General features: G+C 48.7%; 1 protein-coding gene across 2 annotated transcripts in view; it reads left to right on the top strand.

The window, feature by feature from the left end:
* Nucleotides 1-12,514: 12,514 nt before the first annotated feature.
* The window catches only part of RASAL2 (RAS protein activator like 2), a 160,219-nt gene continuing 157,832 nt past the window's right edge, over nt 12,515-14,901 (top strand). For both annotated transcript variants that reach the window (XM_066192158.1, XM_066192157.1), the window contains exon 1: nt 12,515-12,679. In XM_066192158.1, the coding sequence (XP_066048255.1) occupies nt 12,526-12,679 (154 nt within the window). In that variant the 5' untranslated portion in view covers nt 12,515-12,525. The remainder of the gene's footprint in view (nt 12,680-14,901) is intronic.

The following is a 14,901-nucleotide window of genomic DNA, read 5'->3' as shown; positions in this document are numbered from 1 at the left end:
TCCCCTTTCTCCAGTGGAAATATTTAGGAAAAATTAGAAACTCACTTTTTTAGAGTTCTGCTTTTTCAAGGACATGGCAAATAGACCCTGAACACTCCACTGTGGTGGGGGTCCAGGCTGGGATGGGCTGGCAGACACTGGAAGTGACATGTGGGAGAGGAGAGAGATCTGAACATCCCACTGCCTTGCATCCTCGATTTAACCTTCCTCTTTTCTTCCATCTTGTACACCTTTTGCAACATGCACATAACTTTCGTTTAAGTCCTGTTCTTAGGAAGGTTCACTGGGATGGGACTTACAACATCTTCCAGCTCCGGAAGAGCTTGGCTGAGTCACCTGTGTAAATTCAGTGTCCACACTTGTTAAAGAGAGTCAAAGACTCTTTCTTCTTCTTGGTAAAGAGCCTGGAGATGTATCAGTGAAGAGAGGTAACTTTTTCTTCCTAATGCAGCATTCAAAGGGGCTGATTTGAACACAGTGCTTATGCTGTTGTAAAGTGTTGCCCAAATACTATAAAAAATAAGCAGGTTCTCATGTTAAGGAGGTTTTCAGGGCAAATGGACAGGGCAGAGGGTTTGAAGAGGGAGCTGGAGGCACAATCAAATCCTCAGAGCAGAGCTTTCTCCAGTGTGTGAAGCTGGTGGCCACTACCCTGTCAGTGTTTGCAGAGGGGACAAGGAGAGATCCAAAGTGATCTGGAGAGGGAGATGATTGGAGTTGAAAGAGGGGAGCAGAGGAACAGCAAACCCTGGAGACAAGCAGGGCAGGTACAAGCTCCCTTGAGAAACATGACCTGTGTTCCAATCTGCCAGTATTCTTCTCCTGGAAATTGTATTTTCCCATTCTAACTATCCTCTTTCCATCTAGATCTTGTTCTTCTGTAAATTAATGACAGGCATAAAAAGGGGAGGTGACAGACACAACCCAATCAACTTTTGCTGCCGATTCATCTTTAAAAGTCTCTGCACATTCACAGGGCTGTGATGGGACATAGGCATGGAATCCTCTTCCCCAGTGTAAAGATATTAGATTATTCTCAGTGACCCAGTAAGTGCCACAAGCCCTTGCAGTGATCACTGTACTTCGTGGGGCTGCAGAGGAGGGCATGGGGCATCCCAGAAGCTTTGCCAGTTTGGTAGCCTTGAGAATCTCCTCTTCAGGAGGCTCATCTTGGGATGAACCCCAGAGCCTGCAAGAGAGAAGACTCCACCATCCTCTTGCCAGGATAGTGTTGCATAAAGCTCTAACAACTAAAGCCGAGGAGCATCTTTGGAGTGCTCCAAATGGTGCTATGGGAGCAAAGATCTTCAGTGCTGGGCTTGGGGGGAAAGCAAAGGAATCCCTGCTGTGGGGCTGAGCTGCAGGCACACCTAGGGAAGCCAGAGAGTGCTGAAGAGGAGAGACAAAAGATGGGAAAAAGAAGATACGGAAAAAAGAAAGGATGCCTTGTCCCAGCTTGGGGGACTTGAGAGGCAACAGGGTCACTGCAGCTCCTCACAGTCCTGCTCCCAGCACAGCATCCCAGGGCACAGCTGTGCATCCCCTGGGGGCTGGGCATTGGGCACTGGCTGGTGCTTTCAATAATGGGTAAATATAAAAATGCTGGGTAAATATTTAGAGTATCTAAGTAGATCTTTGTAGCTTTGGTGAACCACACCAGATGAAAACTCTGCAGAGGAGCATTCTGGCTTCCAGAGGCTTGACATTTTATTTTATTTTAATTTATTTTATTTTATTTTTTATTATTATTATTTTGTGTGAGAGTGTGCCTTTGCAGAAGCCTGTGGTGGTTCCCAGCAGTAAAAATGGGCTGTGTGCTGCCATCACAGTGTGTCATCACACTGGTTTTCCCAATGGGAAAACCAGACATTCAGGGGTCATGGGTTGAGTCAGAGCTCACAGAGCCAGGGGATGAGAACCCTGATCTGCTGACTCTCCACCCCACAGTTTAACCACAGCTTTGTCCCTTCCCCTCGGGGGATCTCACACTCCAAAGCTGCACTGCTGCTTGCGCATGATTTTTGGAGAAAACTATTTTCAGAGAAAATAATGTGCTTCTTGGGCTGAAACATCTTATAATAACTCTGTCCGGAAGACTGATGGGAATGCATGTGGGGGAGGGCTGATGAGACAAAAAATTTGGGGGTGGAGAAATCAGTGTGGCTATTTGTTACAGCTGTGACCTTAAGAGGAAGAGCACAGCGCACCCAGCAGTTACTGCTCCACACTGTCCACCTGACAGACACCCAGGGCTGGGGTTAGGTGTGGCTGTGCCAACGTGTCCAGCCCTTGTCGTGCCAGGTGTGGGGTGAACTTGGCTGGCTGATTGTTCTGCAGGCAGCTCCGGGTTGGCAGCGGTGATCACACCACCTGTGCATCCCTTATCTGCGAGTGAAGCAGCACATTTGCATGTGAGCACCCTTTTGACGTCGACATCAGGAAGAGAGGAGAATTCCTCTCATAAAATCCTGCAAGAACTCGAAAGAGCAAAGTAACAGCAATGGGATTGAGAGACAGGATCAGTGCCCTGATCAGCACTTCAGTGGATGCGCCACAGTGAGGGATGCACGGCCACTGAAGGGGTGTGAGGTTTTCTGTGCGTCCCTTTCTTCCTTCTAGGATTAGCTCCAGTAGGTGGTATTTTTAGTAGCTTAGGGAGAGTGTGCCTCTCTAGCACTCTCTCACGAGCCCTGGTGTATTGTGGTGATGTGAGGGAGAAGGGGGAGCAGCTCAAGCTGAGTACTGGTACCATTTTTAGATATACCAGGTTGTTACCAGACATCGTGCACAACTTGGATTGGAATCCTGCAAAAGGATCGTGAACTGGCTCTTCTCTGGGGCAAGTGGATTTTAAAACATGAGCTGTGGTCATAGAAGTGCTGAGACTACGCTCCCATAGAAAATACAGAGGTGGGAGCAGCTCCTGGATGCTCAGTGTTTCTCAGGCAAAAATCTGCACTCATGCACAGGAAGCCCTAAACATTTTGGACTGTACCTGCAGAGAGGACTGGGCACTGCACACCTGGGCAGTGGAGGCTTTTGGGAGCATTAGCTGTGGTTTGGGAGCTCAGGCTCCTGGAATTGGAGCTGTACATCTGCAGGGTAGTCACGGCGTGACCTCTCTCTCTGTCTGCCGTCCTTCACATCTGCCCTTGCCAGGCATCAGCCCTTACCTGTGAGCTCAAGTGGACAACTTGAAAAGCCTTTTGCTGCGCTTTGCCACAGGGAGTCTGTCAGCTCATTTCATCCATCAAATAAGCATACGGCCACCAGTAATTGCTTCTTGTCTCTGCTGTACAGCCCTGATTAAAAACCAGGGGCACAGCCACCAAGTGACATTGCTGTGGTATTTTCTTCTCAGAGGAACAAGTGCTGCTTCCCACCTGCTTCCAGCTTTCCTCCCATTAGCAAGGAAGATCTCACCTGAATGTACCTGCCATGAAGGCAGATGCAACCACCTTGAATGTCTGTGAATGACCGTGTCCCTGCCCAGGATCACTGTCTGGGGGACAGGCTGGTGTTTCTTGGCTAGCAGTGTAGGAAACAGGATGGTCAGCTCCACCTTTGAAGCAGTTCAGATGCAATTGAAACAAATCCCCTGCGGAACCCTCCTGGCTTCTGCGGAACTACGACACAGATGGGTCTGGCACACTGCATGCAGCAAAAGCCTCTTAATTACAGCAGCAGCTCAATTTATTTGTTTTGGATCATCTTTATTAGCCATCAATTAAGCTTGTAATCAAGGGAAGAATAGGGACTGTAAGAAGAGTACCTTCTTCTGGTATGCTGCTGGCCTTCTCCCTGCCCTGTAGCAGCTGAGTGTTGCTCCAGCCTGCTCAACACCTTCGGGACTCTCTCCCCTCCTGTATGGATAGCACTGCTGTCACCTGTGCTCCTAATGCCTGCTCTATTCCTGGAAAAGCATGGCTGTATCTTTTTCCTGGGACACTTTTAATTGACTTGGGTAGGATATCTGATGCCCCAAATGCTCTGGCACAGCATGAGCAGCAGGTACCTCCTGGAGGGATTGCTGCTCATCTCTCCAAATAAATACCCAGGTAAGTTAGTTCTCTCTTACCCAGTGGGAGAGAGCATCAAAATCCTTGCAGAGACGCTGGCAGGAAAAACTAAGGCCTGAGAAGTGAGACCTGAGGCTCACGTGGTAACTAAGGGAGCCCAGACCTTCTCAGGAGAGAACGCTGCTCAGAAACACAAAGCTACATCACTGCTCTGACTGTGGCCGTTGTCATGTGCTTAAATCCTTGTGCTCACTGGAGGTGCAGCTGATCAGGTGCTTCTTCTCAAGTGCCTAGGATGTTTCTGTGATTTTCAGCCTGCCTCTGTACCACTGTCCTGAATCTCCCCCTCACAATCCTACTACTTAATTGCACGCTCAGGGCTGAAGGGCTGCTGTGACCAGCACCACGCAGCCGTTTTCCACCGTTCCTGCACTGAGACTCAGTTTTTGTTTGTGCAGCCCAGTTCTGGGATTCCTGCATCTTATTTTAAACGTGGCCTGAACAACCGCAAGCATCAGCAGAAAGCTTTAATCATCTCTGTGTTTTTAACGGGGACCGAGTATCTCTTCCATGTCACCGTGATGCCTGCTCCTGGACCAGGACCCACCATGGCCTGTGGGATAAGCTCTGCTCCCAGGAGGTTCACAGGTGAGCAGCAGGGATGCATCTCCAACCCAGCATCTTTGCAGGTGCCCTCCTAGTGGGACGCAGGCCTGGACTTGGCTTTGAGAACTGGCAGCTCCAGTCAAGTACTTTTGTGTGGTCCAGGAGGAAACTCCCCAAACTGGCATCCATCCCCTGTAAAACCACGGGTGGTGCAAGGGAATATGTATCAACTGTCAGGGTCTGCTCACAGGACAGGGGAGAAGGCTGGATGTTGTATTTGTGTACGTGTGAGCTGTTACAAGCTGCAGAGTAGTGGTTTTCCTTTATTTATTCAAATATCTCAAGGAATAATAGGTTGCTGGACTGGGAGGGGAGAGGAGGAGTTTGTTCCTCCTTTCTTCTGAAGTGTCAGCATCTCACAGTGTTCTTGATCACTCCTGTTTGGTAAATGGTCCCGTGGTAAATGTGGAAGTGCAGCGTGGAGAACCCCAGGGCTGTATTTGTGATGAAGAGCCATCTCCAGGCTACACCAAACGAGGTCATTTGTGTCCTGGTACAGCCTTTGTTTGCAAACAACGGCCTCTCTAGGTAACCACACAACAGAACACAAGTGCCTATTTATTTGCATCTGCCTCTGCTCACAATAGTGAAGGAAGAGAACCCATCTGTTTGGGCAAGGGAGAGCAAAAATATAGCCGAGGGAAGTTGGTTGCGTTTGTAATACAGGCAGCCCATGAGAAAGAAGCCCATGATTCTAGAGATGTAGATAAATCTAGTGATTACTCTTTGCTCAAAGATCAAGCCAAGTCATCTAACCGGGAGCCTGACAAGAAAAACAGAGACAAATAAATCATTCCTTCCTTACTGGCCTCATTTCTTGCTCAAAGACAAAACCCAAACCTCTTTTGGCTGAGTTACAATCCAGCCTTTCACTGACCCTACGTCCATCCCACGACCTTTTCTGCACTGACTCATCACAGCATCTGTTGCCATCACCTCCCCAATGTCCTGGGGACCAGTTTTATCACAAAAAACGGACCTGTTCAAAGGCAACATTTTTAAATGCCAGTCCTGGGCTCCTTGAAGATGATCCAGCCCATGAAGAGAAAGTTGGCAGGTTTGTCACAGTCTTGCCTTTCCTTGTTAGAGTCAGTTGGAGAGTTTTACAGATCTGTTCTGAAGGTTGCTGGAGGCTGGTTATTTTGTTTTAAAGTCAGGGCAGCAGCAGACAGGCAGCCACTATTAAAAGGAGAAATTTGGGCTTTAAAGGCAGCTGAACTGCTTTTGACAGCCTGAAGGATTTTTTATGTCTGGATACTCCTGACCTGCAAGGTGAAGGGATGTGTTGTCATGGAAGAGGATTTCAGCAGCTCCAGCAGACAGAGAGGAACCTCCACCTTCTTTAACAAGGGTCCAGTGCTGCCCCGTGAGAGCCTTTTATCAGACTTCAGGTACCCTGGCATGGCCACATTCAGCCATTCCTTGACCAAAATCAGACATTTCTATTCCAACACCAGCCTTTCTTCATTTCCCTCCTCCCCAGATCCCATGAGGAGGGAAAAAAATTTACATTTAGTGCTGCATATGCCTTCACATTTGCTTTTTGTAAAGGGGTTGGGATGAAGGCACATTTCACCCTAAGAACATCCTCTTGAAAGGATAAGGTGCTGTTATCTCAGGCTGCTCCCTTGGTTTCCTCTGAATAGTTTTGCTTAGGTTGAGAGAACGTTTCTCAATAATCACATAGAAATTGGCTGGTTTGGTGCACTTCTGACACATTTTGCAAAAATACTCGATGTATCACAAAAGGAGTGACTCAAATGAGGAAGAAAAATGTTTTTCAGCCAGAAAACTCACGGAAGTGAAGAGCTCACAAGGGTTCAGTTGGTCACCCCTCAGCCCGAACTGTCCACAGCATCACCAGGGTTTATACTTAGATGGTGTTCTCCCAAGACTGAGTCATATTTCCTGCCTCAAGTTGCTCCCAAAAGCTGGTGTTTCAGGCAGGGTCCACATTTCAGTCTGATTCATGCAGTAGGCAGGAGTGGCCCTTTCTGCTGCTTTCGGGTGGACTTGGATTACCCAGCGCATATGAAAATTAGACCCAAGCTGAGTAAACAAATATTGATCCACTCAACCTCAGGTCACAGCTGAGAATAGCATTCTGAAGGAGAATATTGAAGGGGCAGGATCACATCAGAGGGTATATGTGCAGGGGTGAAATTCAACCCTGCTCCAGGGAGTTTGCAACCTTAGTACAATCAATAGGAGCATCTGAAAATGCTGGTCTCATTTGGGTTACACAAACCCCATGCCTCTGAGTGATTCCTCCTTTAGCAGCTGAGTGTAAGAAAATATTTAATGAACAGTTCAGAGCTGCTGAAAAGAGGAGGGGGAGTGATGCTGAAATAGCGGTGTGTTGGGGGCACGTGGGGCTATAAGTGGGTCAGGATGGGAGCAGAGGCACAGCCTGTTTGAGGGAAAAGCAGGGCAGTGGGATAGACTTTCTTGAGATGATTAATGCCAACCCACACCCCATCATCATTCAGGGTATGAGCATTCTTTTTAGACAATGACTTGCACTGCTGAACGTGCTACATGGTAATTTTCCAGGTACTTGGCCATTTGACTTGAGGGGTTTTTAAAACATGCTGGATGAGATGTGATGTCTTGTGAGCACTGGAGGGGAGGCAGCAGAGCGGATTTTTCCTACTGTGCTGTATTAAGTAGGACGTGCTGCCTTCCCAAGCAGAGTCCCTGACCTTCCCGTGTCTCTGTAGGGTCACAGTTTATTTGCTAACACCTTAGAGAAAAGCCAGAGCCAGCTGTTCTTTCCTCAGTGGTCTGAGCTTTCCTTCAAGATCCACACTGTGATTTCAGAGAAAAATTCATACTATTGAGGTTGGTGTATTCAGACCAACAATGTTGACTCATTGCAGGCCTGATCCCTGACCAGCAAAGTCTCTGCGATTACCAAAAAAATTATTTTCCAGTCATAGGATGGTTTGGGTCAGAAGGGACCTTAAAGATCATCCAGTTCTAGCAAACTGTCTAGTCAGATGGGTTTCCCCTGTTTTCTCCCCAGTAGGATACAATGACAGGAGCAACCATCCATCAAGGCACATTGTCACCAGCCTGGCAGACAGCAAGCCCCAAGTGTGGAGGGGACAAGCTCTCACAAGCCCACATTTTTGGGCCTGGTTCCTGTTTCACGTGGCAGCAGGTTGGCCTCGACCCCGGTGCCTGCCCCAACAGAGCAGGACACAGCAGCTTGAAAGGGACTGTCAGGAGAAGAACAGCTGAGAGCCACAACGATCCCGGCGCGTGTATAAATAGAGACAGAGCTGTTATCCCGATGAAATGAGACCAGATGTTTCTCCCAAATCCCTCCTCTCTGCTAGTGGAAATTATAGTTTAGTTACAGCAGGGCAAAGCAGGCGGCAAAATATTTTAGACCAACTAATGTTGGGAAGTCAAAGGGGCAAAATGCCTCTCCGGGGTAGGGGTGCCATGCCCTGTGATGCTGCAGGGATGGATCGGGCATGGTCAGAGTGGGAACCAGAGGAGTCCCTTGCTGCCTTTGTTCTATTTTTCGGCTTCCTATCCCAGTATTAATGGGCTGAGTTTTAAAGCCCGTGCTGCGGCCGCTTTTGTGAGGTAGAAATTCAGTGTCAGCACATGTATCCTGGAGGCAGTTGGCATGAGATGAAGGAGGGACGGCAGCAGCAGTTAAAACTGGGCCTTGGCTCTTTAATATTTAACTTTCCCCAGTGCTGGGGGTTTTTTTTAATCAGTTTGTGCATTATCCGCCATCCCTGTTCAAAGAGGGTTTTAGCACAGAGATTTCAGTGCTTAATCCCAGGGGCAGGGAAAGCGGAAGAGTCTCTCTGAAGGTTCCAGGGCTCAATGTGGCCTCAATTACACCAGCCTAAATCAGCATAGAGTGGCCACAACGGACTTTGCTGTGGCTGCATCATGCTGCAGGTAACAAAATTAGGCGTCAGTCCTGTATCTCTCCAGGAGATGCCCCTGCTTCCTAAGGCTCCATCCCTAAGGGAGTTCCCAGGAGGATACAAACATTGACAGACTGGCTCGGAATAAATGTCCACCTTGGGCAACAAGTAGGGCCTGGCTGTGGCCAGCTGCAGATGCTTAGGAAGGGATATCGGAAGAGGGAGAGTATAAAGTGATCCTTCCTCCGGCATTTCCTCCTGGCTCCTGGTAATCAGCAGTTGAGGGACTTCCTAAGCCGGAGGTTGCATGAATTTGTGTAATCCCTTTTGTTTTTTTTCCTCATTCATTTATACTTTTGGCCTCCATGACATCCTGTGGCAGTAAGTTCCACAATGTAATTATGTGTTGTGTGAAAAAGTACTTCCTTTTGTCTGCTTCAGACCTGGCTCCTGGACATTTCTCTCCATGTTCTTGTGTTGTGAAGAAAAGGGAAAAAGAATTCCAGGTCCATACCAGACCTCTCTTGACCTCTTCAGACTTCTCTGTCTTTATTTGCCCCAAGGTTTTGTTCTTCCAAACCGGAGTCTCCTTGTTTTTCTAGTCTTTCCTCCTCATATGGAATCTATCCCATCCCTTCCACTGTCCTTACTGCCCTCCTCCACGTCTCTTCTCATTTTCTTATTGCCTTTTTTTTTTTTTTTTGAGATAAGATCACTGAAGTGAGACTTGCTCACTTCTGAAGACATGAATTCATTCTCCTGGAAGAAGGTCAGCTCAAAAGCTTTCTTTTCTCAAGTCACAATGGTGTACTTTGATTTCTTCTACAACACATACAGCAGTCTTGGGCTTAATGAAAATACATGTGCAGCTCTCTTCAAATACTTGGATTTAACCTATTCTGAGCAAACCCCCGGCCCTAATTTAACTAGAGTCTGTGGGTTAAAATGACATCCACAAGTAGATCAACTAATGGGGCTGGTTTACATGAAGGGAATTTCATGCATGTGCTTATATTACTGCTCATTTACGCCTTCACAAATCCCCTGAGCACTACTGGTGGAGAAGACCCCAGCCAGAACAGCTGAATTGGTGAGCATGAAACTTGGGAGTCTCTGATTTCCAGGACATCTTTATTTATAAAATATGTCTATTTTTGCTCCTGTCATGCCCCCAAAACCAGCCTTCCTATTTTAGTCATCCCTGCTCTTCAGTATTGTTTATGCTTCCCCAAACCCCACCAATAAAGGCTGGAGGATGGATTTTGTCTTCTGCTGCCATGTGAATTTCAGAAACCACACTAGCCAGTCCTTCCAGACCTTGCTGTTCGGATGGCTTGATCATACTTGCAGATACAACCAGTCCCCACTTGATGGGAACCAGTTGCTGCTGTCTTGCGCCGCTCCTGCGCGAACGTCGTCCCAGGATTGTGCAGCAGGTTTTTTTAAACTCCACTTTTGGCAGGAGCTTAGCAGCCACATCCTTCCCTCACAACACGCCAGCTCCTCTCCTGTTTCTCAAAGTGGCTTCATCCCCCTTTCCCCCCGTGTCCACTTGTGCAAGTTTCCTGCAGCAGGGGAAGAGCCCAGGCTCGTTTGAGGGATGGGGATGTCTCTGGGAGGCTGCTGGAAAGAAGGGGGCTGTGGGGAGAGTAGGAGGGGAAAACCCTGAGGAGCTCATTGGATTGTGGCCACTAGGTGATAAGATAGGAGAATATGTACATTTTATATTATCAGGAGCATTGGGAATGAGCAGGGGGAGAGAGCATGTAGGAGGGAAAAACTGCTTTTCCTACTGCTTTATGGTATTATTATGGCAATTTATGCAGATGTCTGCTCTGGAAGTAGTATCCTGCACACCCTCAATGCCTAGAACTTTGGAAACCACACTGCAGAACATGTTTTAGGGTAGGAAGGAGCAAGGAAATGTTACTGGGTGTCCCAGCTGTGCTGCTTCTGCAAAATCACCCATCACAGTGGTGGAGGGTCAAATCCTGGTCAGATTTCATCCTGGTTTAACTCTTCCTGGTTAAAAGGGTAGTTTTAAAATCCTTTTTTTCCCAAAGAATCGAGGCTGACACCATTAAACTCACTGGATCTTTTTTTCCCCTGGTCCTGTCTCTTACCTCCTACAACCTCAGGAAGTGCCAAACTCACTGGTTTGTTTTAAACAAAACAGAGGGATAAAGGTCCAAGAGCTAATCCTGGCACAGTGAGATTCTACAAGCCTCTTCACCCAGGGTGTCCACCCTCTGCCACATATCAGGTAGGAATCTGTAGGAAACTGGACTACACCAGTTCTGCCAATCACGAAACAACCTAACATTTGGAAGAAGGAGGTTTCTTTGTTTTCCAACTCAGCCTGGAAATCACAGCAGGGTGCATATGCCCACCATGGCAGAACTCATCCTGTTCTCTCCCAACTGGGTAGACAATGGCCTAATTGTAGGGCAAGATTCAGGTCAAGCTCTCAGTCAAGCATGAGACAGAAACTCACAGAAATGAGGTTTCATCAATTAATCATGGGGCTGGCAGGACTTTTTTCCTCCACTGAAACAGTTAATGCAGCTTCCATTGCAGACACAACTGTATGGTGTGAGGGTACTCCAGCTCACCTGGATCAGCAGGGCACTGTTCACTGCCACTTTGCAAGCCCTCAGCTCCCAAGAGGAGCTTTTGGGAACTCCTAAGACAAAGCTTCATGTTCAGGCAATGGATTGAGACCTGTCCAGCTGCAGAGCTCAGAGAGTTATGGTCCTTACCTTTCTAAGTGAAGTTGCTGTTCTTTAGCCACAACTTGCTGTGTAAACCCTCTTACTCTGCTCTGCTGGAAAACAAAACAAGATGACACAAGCGTGGTTCGAAGGTGTGGGAGCTGTTATCTACTTTAAAGCAGCTTTATAGCAGCGTAACTGTTACAGGTCCACACTAAATCAACCCCTCCTTCAATAAAGAAAAAAATGTTAGTTGCCTTTGTGTACAGAGGTGAGCCCTTGGAAACAGGCTGTGCTATTGCAGATAATCACTGGATCTGAGTGCTTGGGTGAACCCACACAGTTCATATTGATCAGGGACAGGCGCAGACTCAGTCCAAGAGATTACAGGGATGGAGCCCAAAGTGAGCTGAACCCCTTTGCCCACCTTCCCTGAAAATTCAAGTCACAATGCCATGATTTCAAAGGCACTGCAGGATGTACGCTTTATTCACAGCTCTTCTAGACTTTTAAAGAACACGTACCTTAAGCACTGGAAAATTCACCAAAATACAAAAGGAAAATAGAAAACTGAAACGTGGTGTACTGGGGGAGGTCAGTAAATAGACATCTAGGACAAACCAGCCCGCAAATCCCCTAAATGAAATGCACTTAATCAAGCCGGTTGCCGTCCTTTCCCTGCAGCACGTCTCCTCATGTACCTGAGAGAAACAGCCCGTGTGAGTGCATGAAAGATTGATCAGTCTCGGTCAGGCGTGCGAGCGCAGGTCTGAGCCTGGGGAACGCCACGGCAGCCGCTGTCTGAGACTAAACCCGCGTTGCTGCGGCCTTTTGGGGGGAACGGGCCGCTGTGAGAGGCGCGCGGCCCCGGCGGGATTATCCCGATTCCCGTTCCTTCGGGACGCCTCTCCCGAGCCGCGAGTCCCCTTCCCGCCGCTCTCCCGGCGGGGCTGAGGGGAGGAGCCGTCTTGAGTCCCCTCCGGGGCAGCCGCAGCAGGCCCCGCGGGGAGGCGGGGGCCGGGGAAAGGGCGGCGGGCAGCCCCGCGGGCAGCGGGGGCAGCGCCTCCCGCCACCGGCCGCCGCTCCCTCAGGCCCGGGCCGCTGGGGCTCCGCCCGCGCTGACGCGGAGGGCGGGGAAGGGGCGGGCCGGGGGGGGAGCGATGGAGCCGCACTGAGGCGAAGCGGGGCCGGGGCGCAGCGCGGGCGGCGGCGGCGCCTCCTCGTCCCCACGGCAGCATGGAGGCGGCCGCGGGAGCGGCGGCGGAGCCGGCGGCATGGGCGGCGGAGCCCTTCGCGGAGCCGGGCTCGGAGGAGCTGGAGGCGGGCGGCGCGCTGGACCGCGTCCTGCGGGAGTCGGTCTGCCAGCAGCAGGGCTGGGTCCGCGTCTATGGTGAGGGGCGCCGGGGCGGGGAGCGGCGGAAAACTTCCCGGCCCCAACTTCTCTCTCCCTTTCTTTTTCTCCCTGCTGCCGAAGCTCCCGATTCCCCGCGGCTCCTTGCGTCCCCCCTCCCCGGCCCGTTCCCGGAGCCCCGGGTTTGCCCCGCGCCATGCCTTCCCCTCTCCCAAGGTGCAGGATGCTCCGGTGTTGGGATTCGCGTCCAAAGCTTTTGTGTGCCCGCAGTCCCAGGATGTGTGCCCGGGATGCCGGTGCCGGCAGGGCTGAGCACTCCCGGGTCTAATTAGTATTAATGAGCTACTAAAGGCCTGGGAGGTGCTGATACGGTGGGTCCCGTCGCCCCAGACTTACTGGTCTGTGTTAAATTGGCACCTTTGTAATTTATGGAAAGGATGTTAAGATTTTCAGCAGTGCAGGACGCGGGGTTGTTTCCCCTTCTTTGTCAAACTCTCCCTGGTATGTAACCTTTTAAAATTAGCTTGATTTATGTGGCCGGGCCTCTGGTTTGTTTAGGCTCCCAGCTGAAGTGCAGTCGGATTTAATCTCTCCATCAGCACCTAAGTAGTGGAAATTCTGTTTTATCTTTTCCTTGTCTCTCCCTCTTGTTTGTCTTGGTAATCTAAGGATAATTACTCCCACGTTTCAGAGTGAAGAGCACTGCAGGCATTATTTTGTATTCCCTCCTGTAACAAATTTGATGGTCCAGCCTGGAAAAGGCACCGGTTGTGGTGTGTGCACATGTTACCTTTGTCTGACATTATTACTGTTGCCCCTTCCCTGGAAGTGTTCAAGGCCAGGTTGGATGGAGCTTGGAGCAACCTGGTCTAGTGGAGGGTGTCCCTGACCATGGCAGGGAGGTTGGAACAAAACCATCTTTAGGCTTCCAACCCAAACCATTCCATGTTTCTATGATTATGGAGAACCTGTAAAAACACTTTTCTATTGGTACTTCTTAACATGCTGGTGATTGTCCCTTTCGTCTTCCTCCCCTGTCCTGAATCCCATTAAGATTCTCCAGGTTTTCCCTGTCCTGTAAAACTAGAAGCAAATGCTCACTGTTACCCATGTCATTGATCCCTTACTGGTTGTGTTATTCCTGAAACACAACGATGACATGAATAAGTTATCTGCAAGAACTCTGCTGCATTTCTTGGCTGATGGCAGGTAATTATTGTGAGTAGCACTAGCCTGAGCCTTTACGCATATCAAATGAGGAAGATCAGGCTGCAGGTTTTCTAGAGAGCATGGTCACAAATAAACCTTTGTGTTTATTTTGGAAGCTTGAAAAGCTGGTGGAGTGGGATGAGGTTGTCTGTCTACTTTCTGTCTGGTACATCAATGAGCAGAGTTATATTTAGCACAATTAATTGTAATAGAAGTTTGGGATTTTTAGTAGTTTCCACTGTGTTTAGCTTGCTGCTTCTTGCCTACCTTGCTTTCGTTAATCCCAGCCTAGAGCTGAGACTATAAAGTGCAGCCTTATGCAAAAATATCTCTGTGCTGTTGTCGAGAGGAGTTCCAAAGAAAGCAGTTTGTCTTCAGATTGTTTGTTTGTTGAGAATACTTTCTAAGGGTAAAATGAGAATGTACTTAAGAAGAGGATGTCTGGCACCAGCCTATCTGATTGTTACCCAAGGTTGTATCTTCCATGAGTGGAAGCAGGAATGTGGTTTCAAAATTAGCTACAGTGAGGAACATTGCTTGTTGATAAAGTCATACGTTGTGATGTGCCTGTAGTTTGACATTAACGTGTAGATAAATGGGGGAAAATTCACTGTGACAGGGCCCAGCTAGCTCACAGGCTCTCAAAATCAGCATGCACTTCAAGTACGTAAAAATACATCTCGTAGCCCAAGGACAATAACTAATTATTCCTAGTCTGTGTTTAAAAACAACTCATTATCCCTCTCCCTCATAAAGAATCTGATGTGATAGTGTCTTCTCTCCTTCCCTAAGAAACTGCAATCGGATTAGCTGGTATTTGTTTGTTTCCTCCTGCTTATTAGCCTTTTTTTTTTTTCTTGCATGAGCACATCTGGAGAAGTTTGCGGACAATGAATCAAGCTGAAACTGTGCCATGTTTGTGCACAGCTAAATATGGGTTACAAACCTATGAGTGACAAGTGTTATTCATAGGATTAAAAGTAAAGCCTTGCACAGTTGTTTGAGGAACCACAGCAGCATAGCGAAAGAAAACAGGAGCAGAAAGCTTAGCC

The sequence above is a fragment of the Chamaea fasciata genome, unplaced genomic scaffold (assembly GCF_029207755.1).
Source record: "Chamaea fasciata isolate MVZ Bird 193981 ecotype frontalis unplaced genomic scaffold, bChaFas1.0.hap1 SCAF_10, whole genome shotgun sequence".
NCBI lineage: Eukaryota > Metazoa > Chordata > Aves > Passeriformes > Sylviidae > Chamaea > Chamaea fasciata.
Note: the sequence above shows the minus strand (reverse complement) of the source record. Positions and strands in the feature narration are given on the sequence as shown.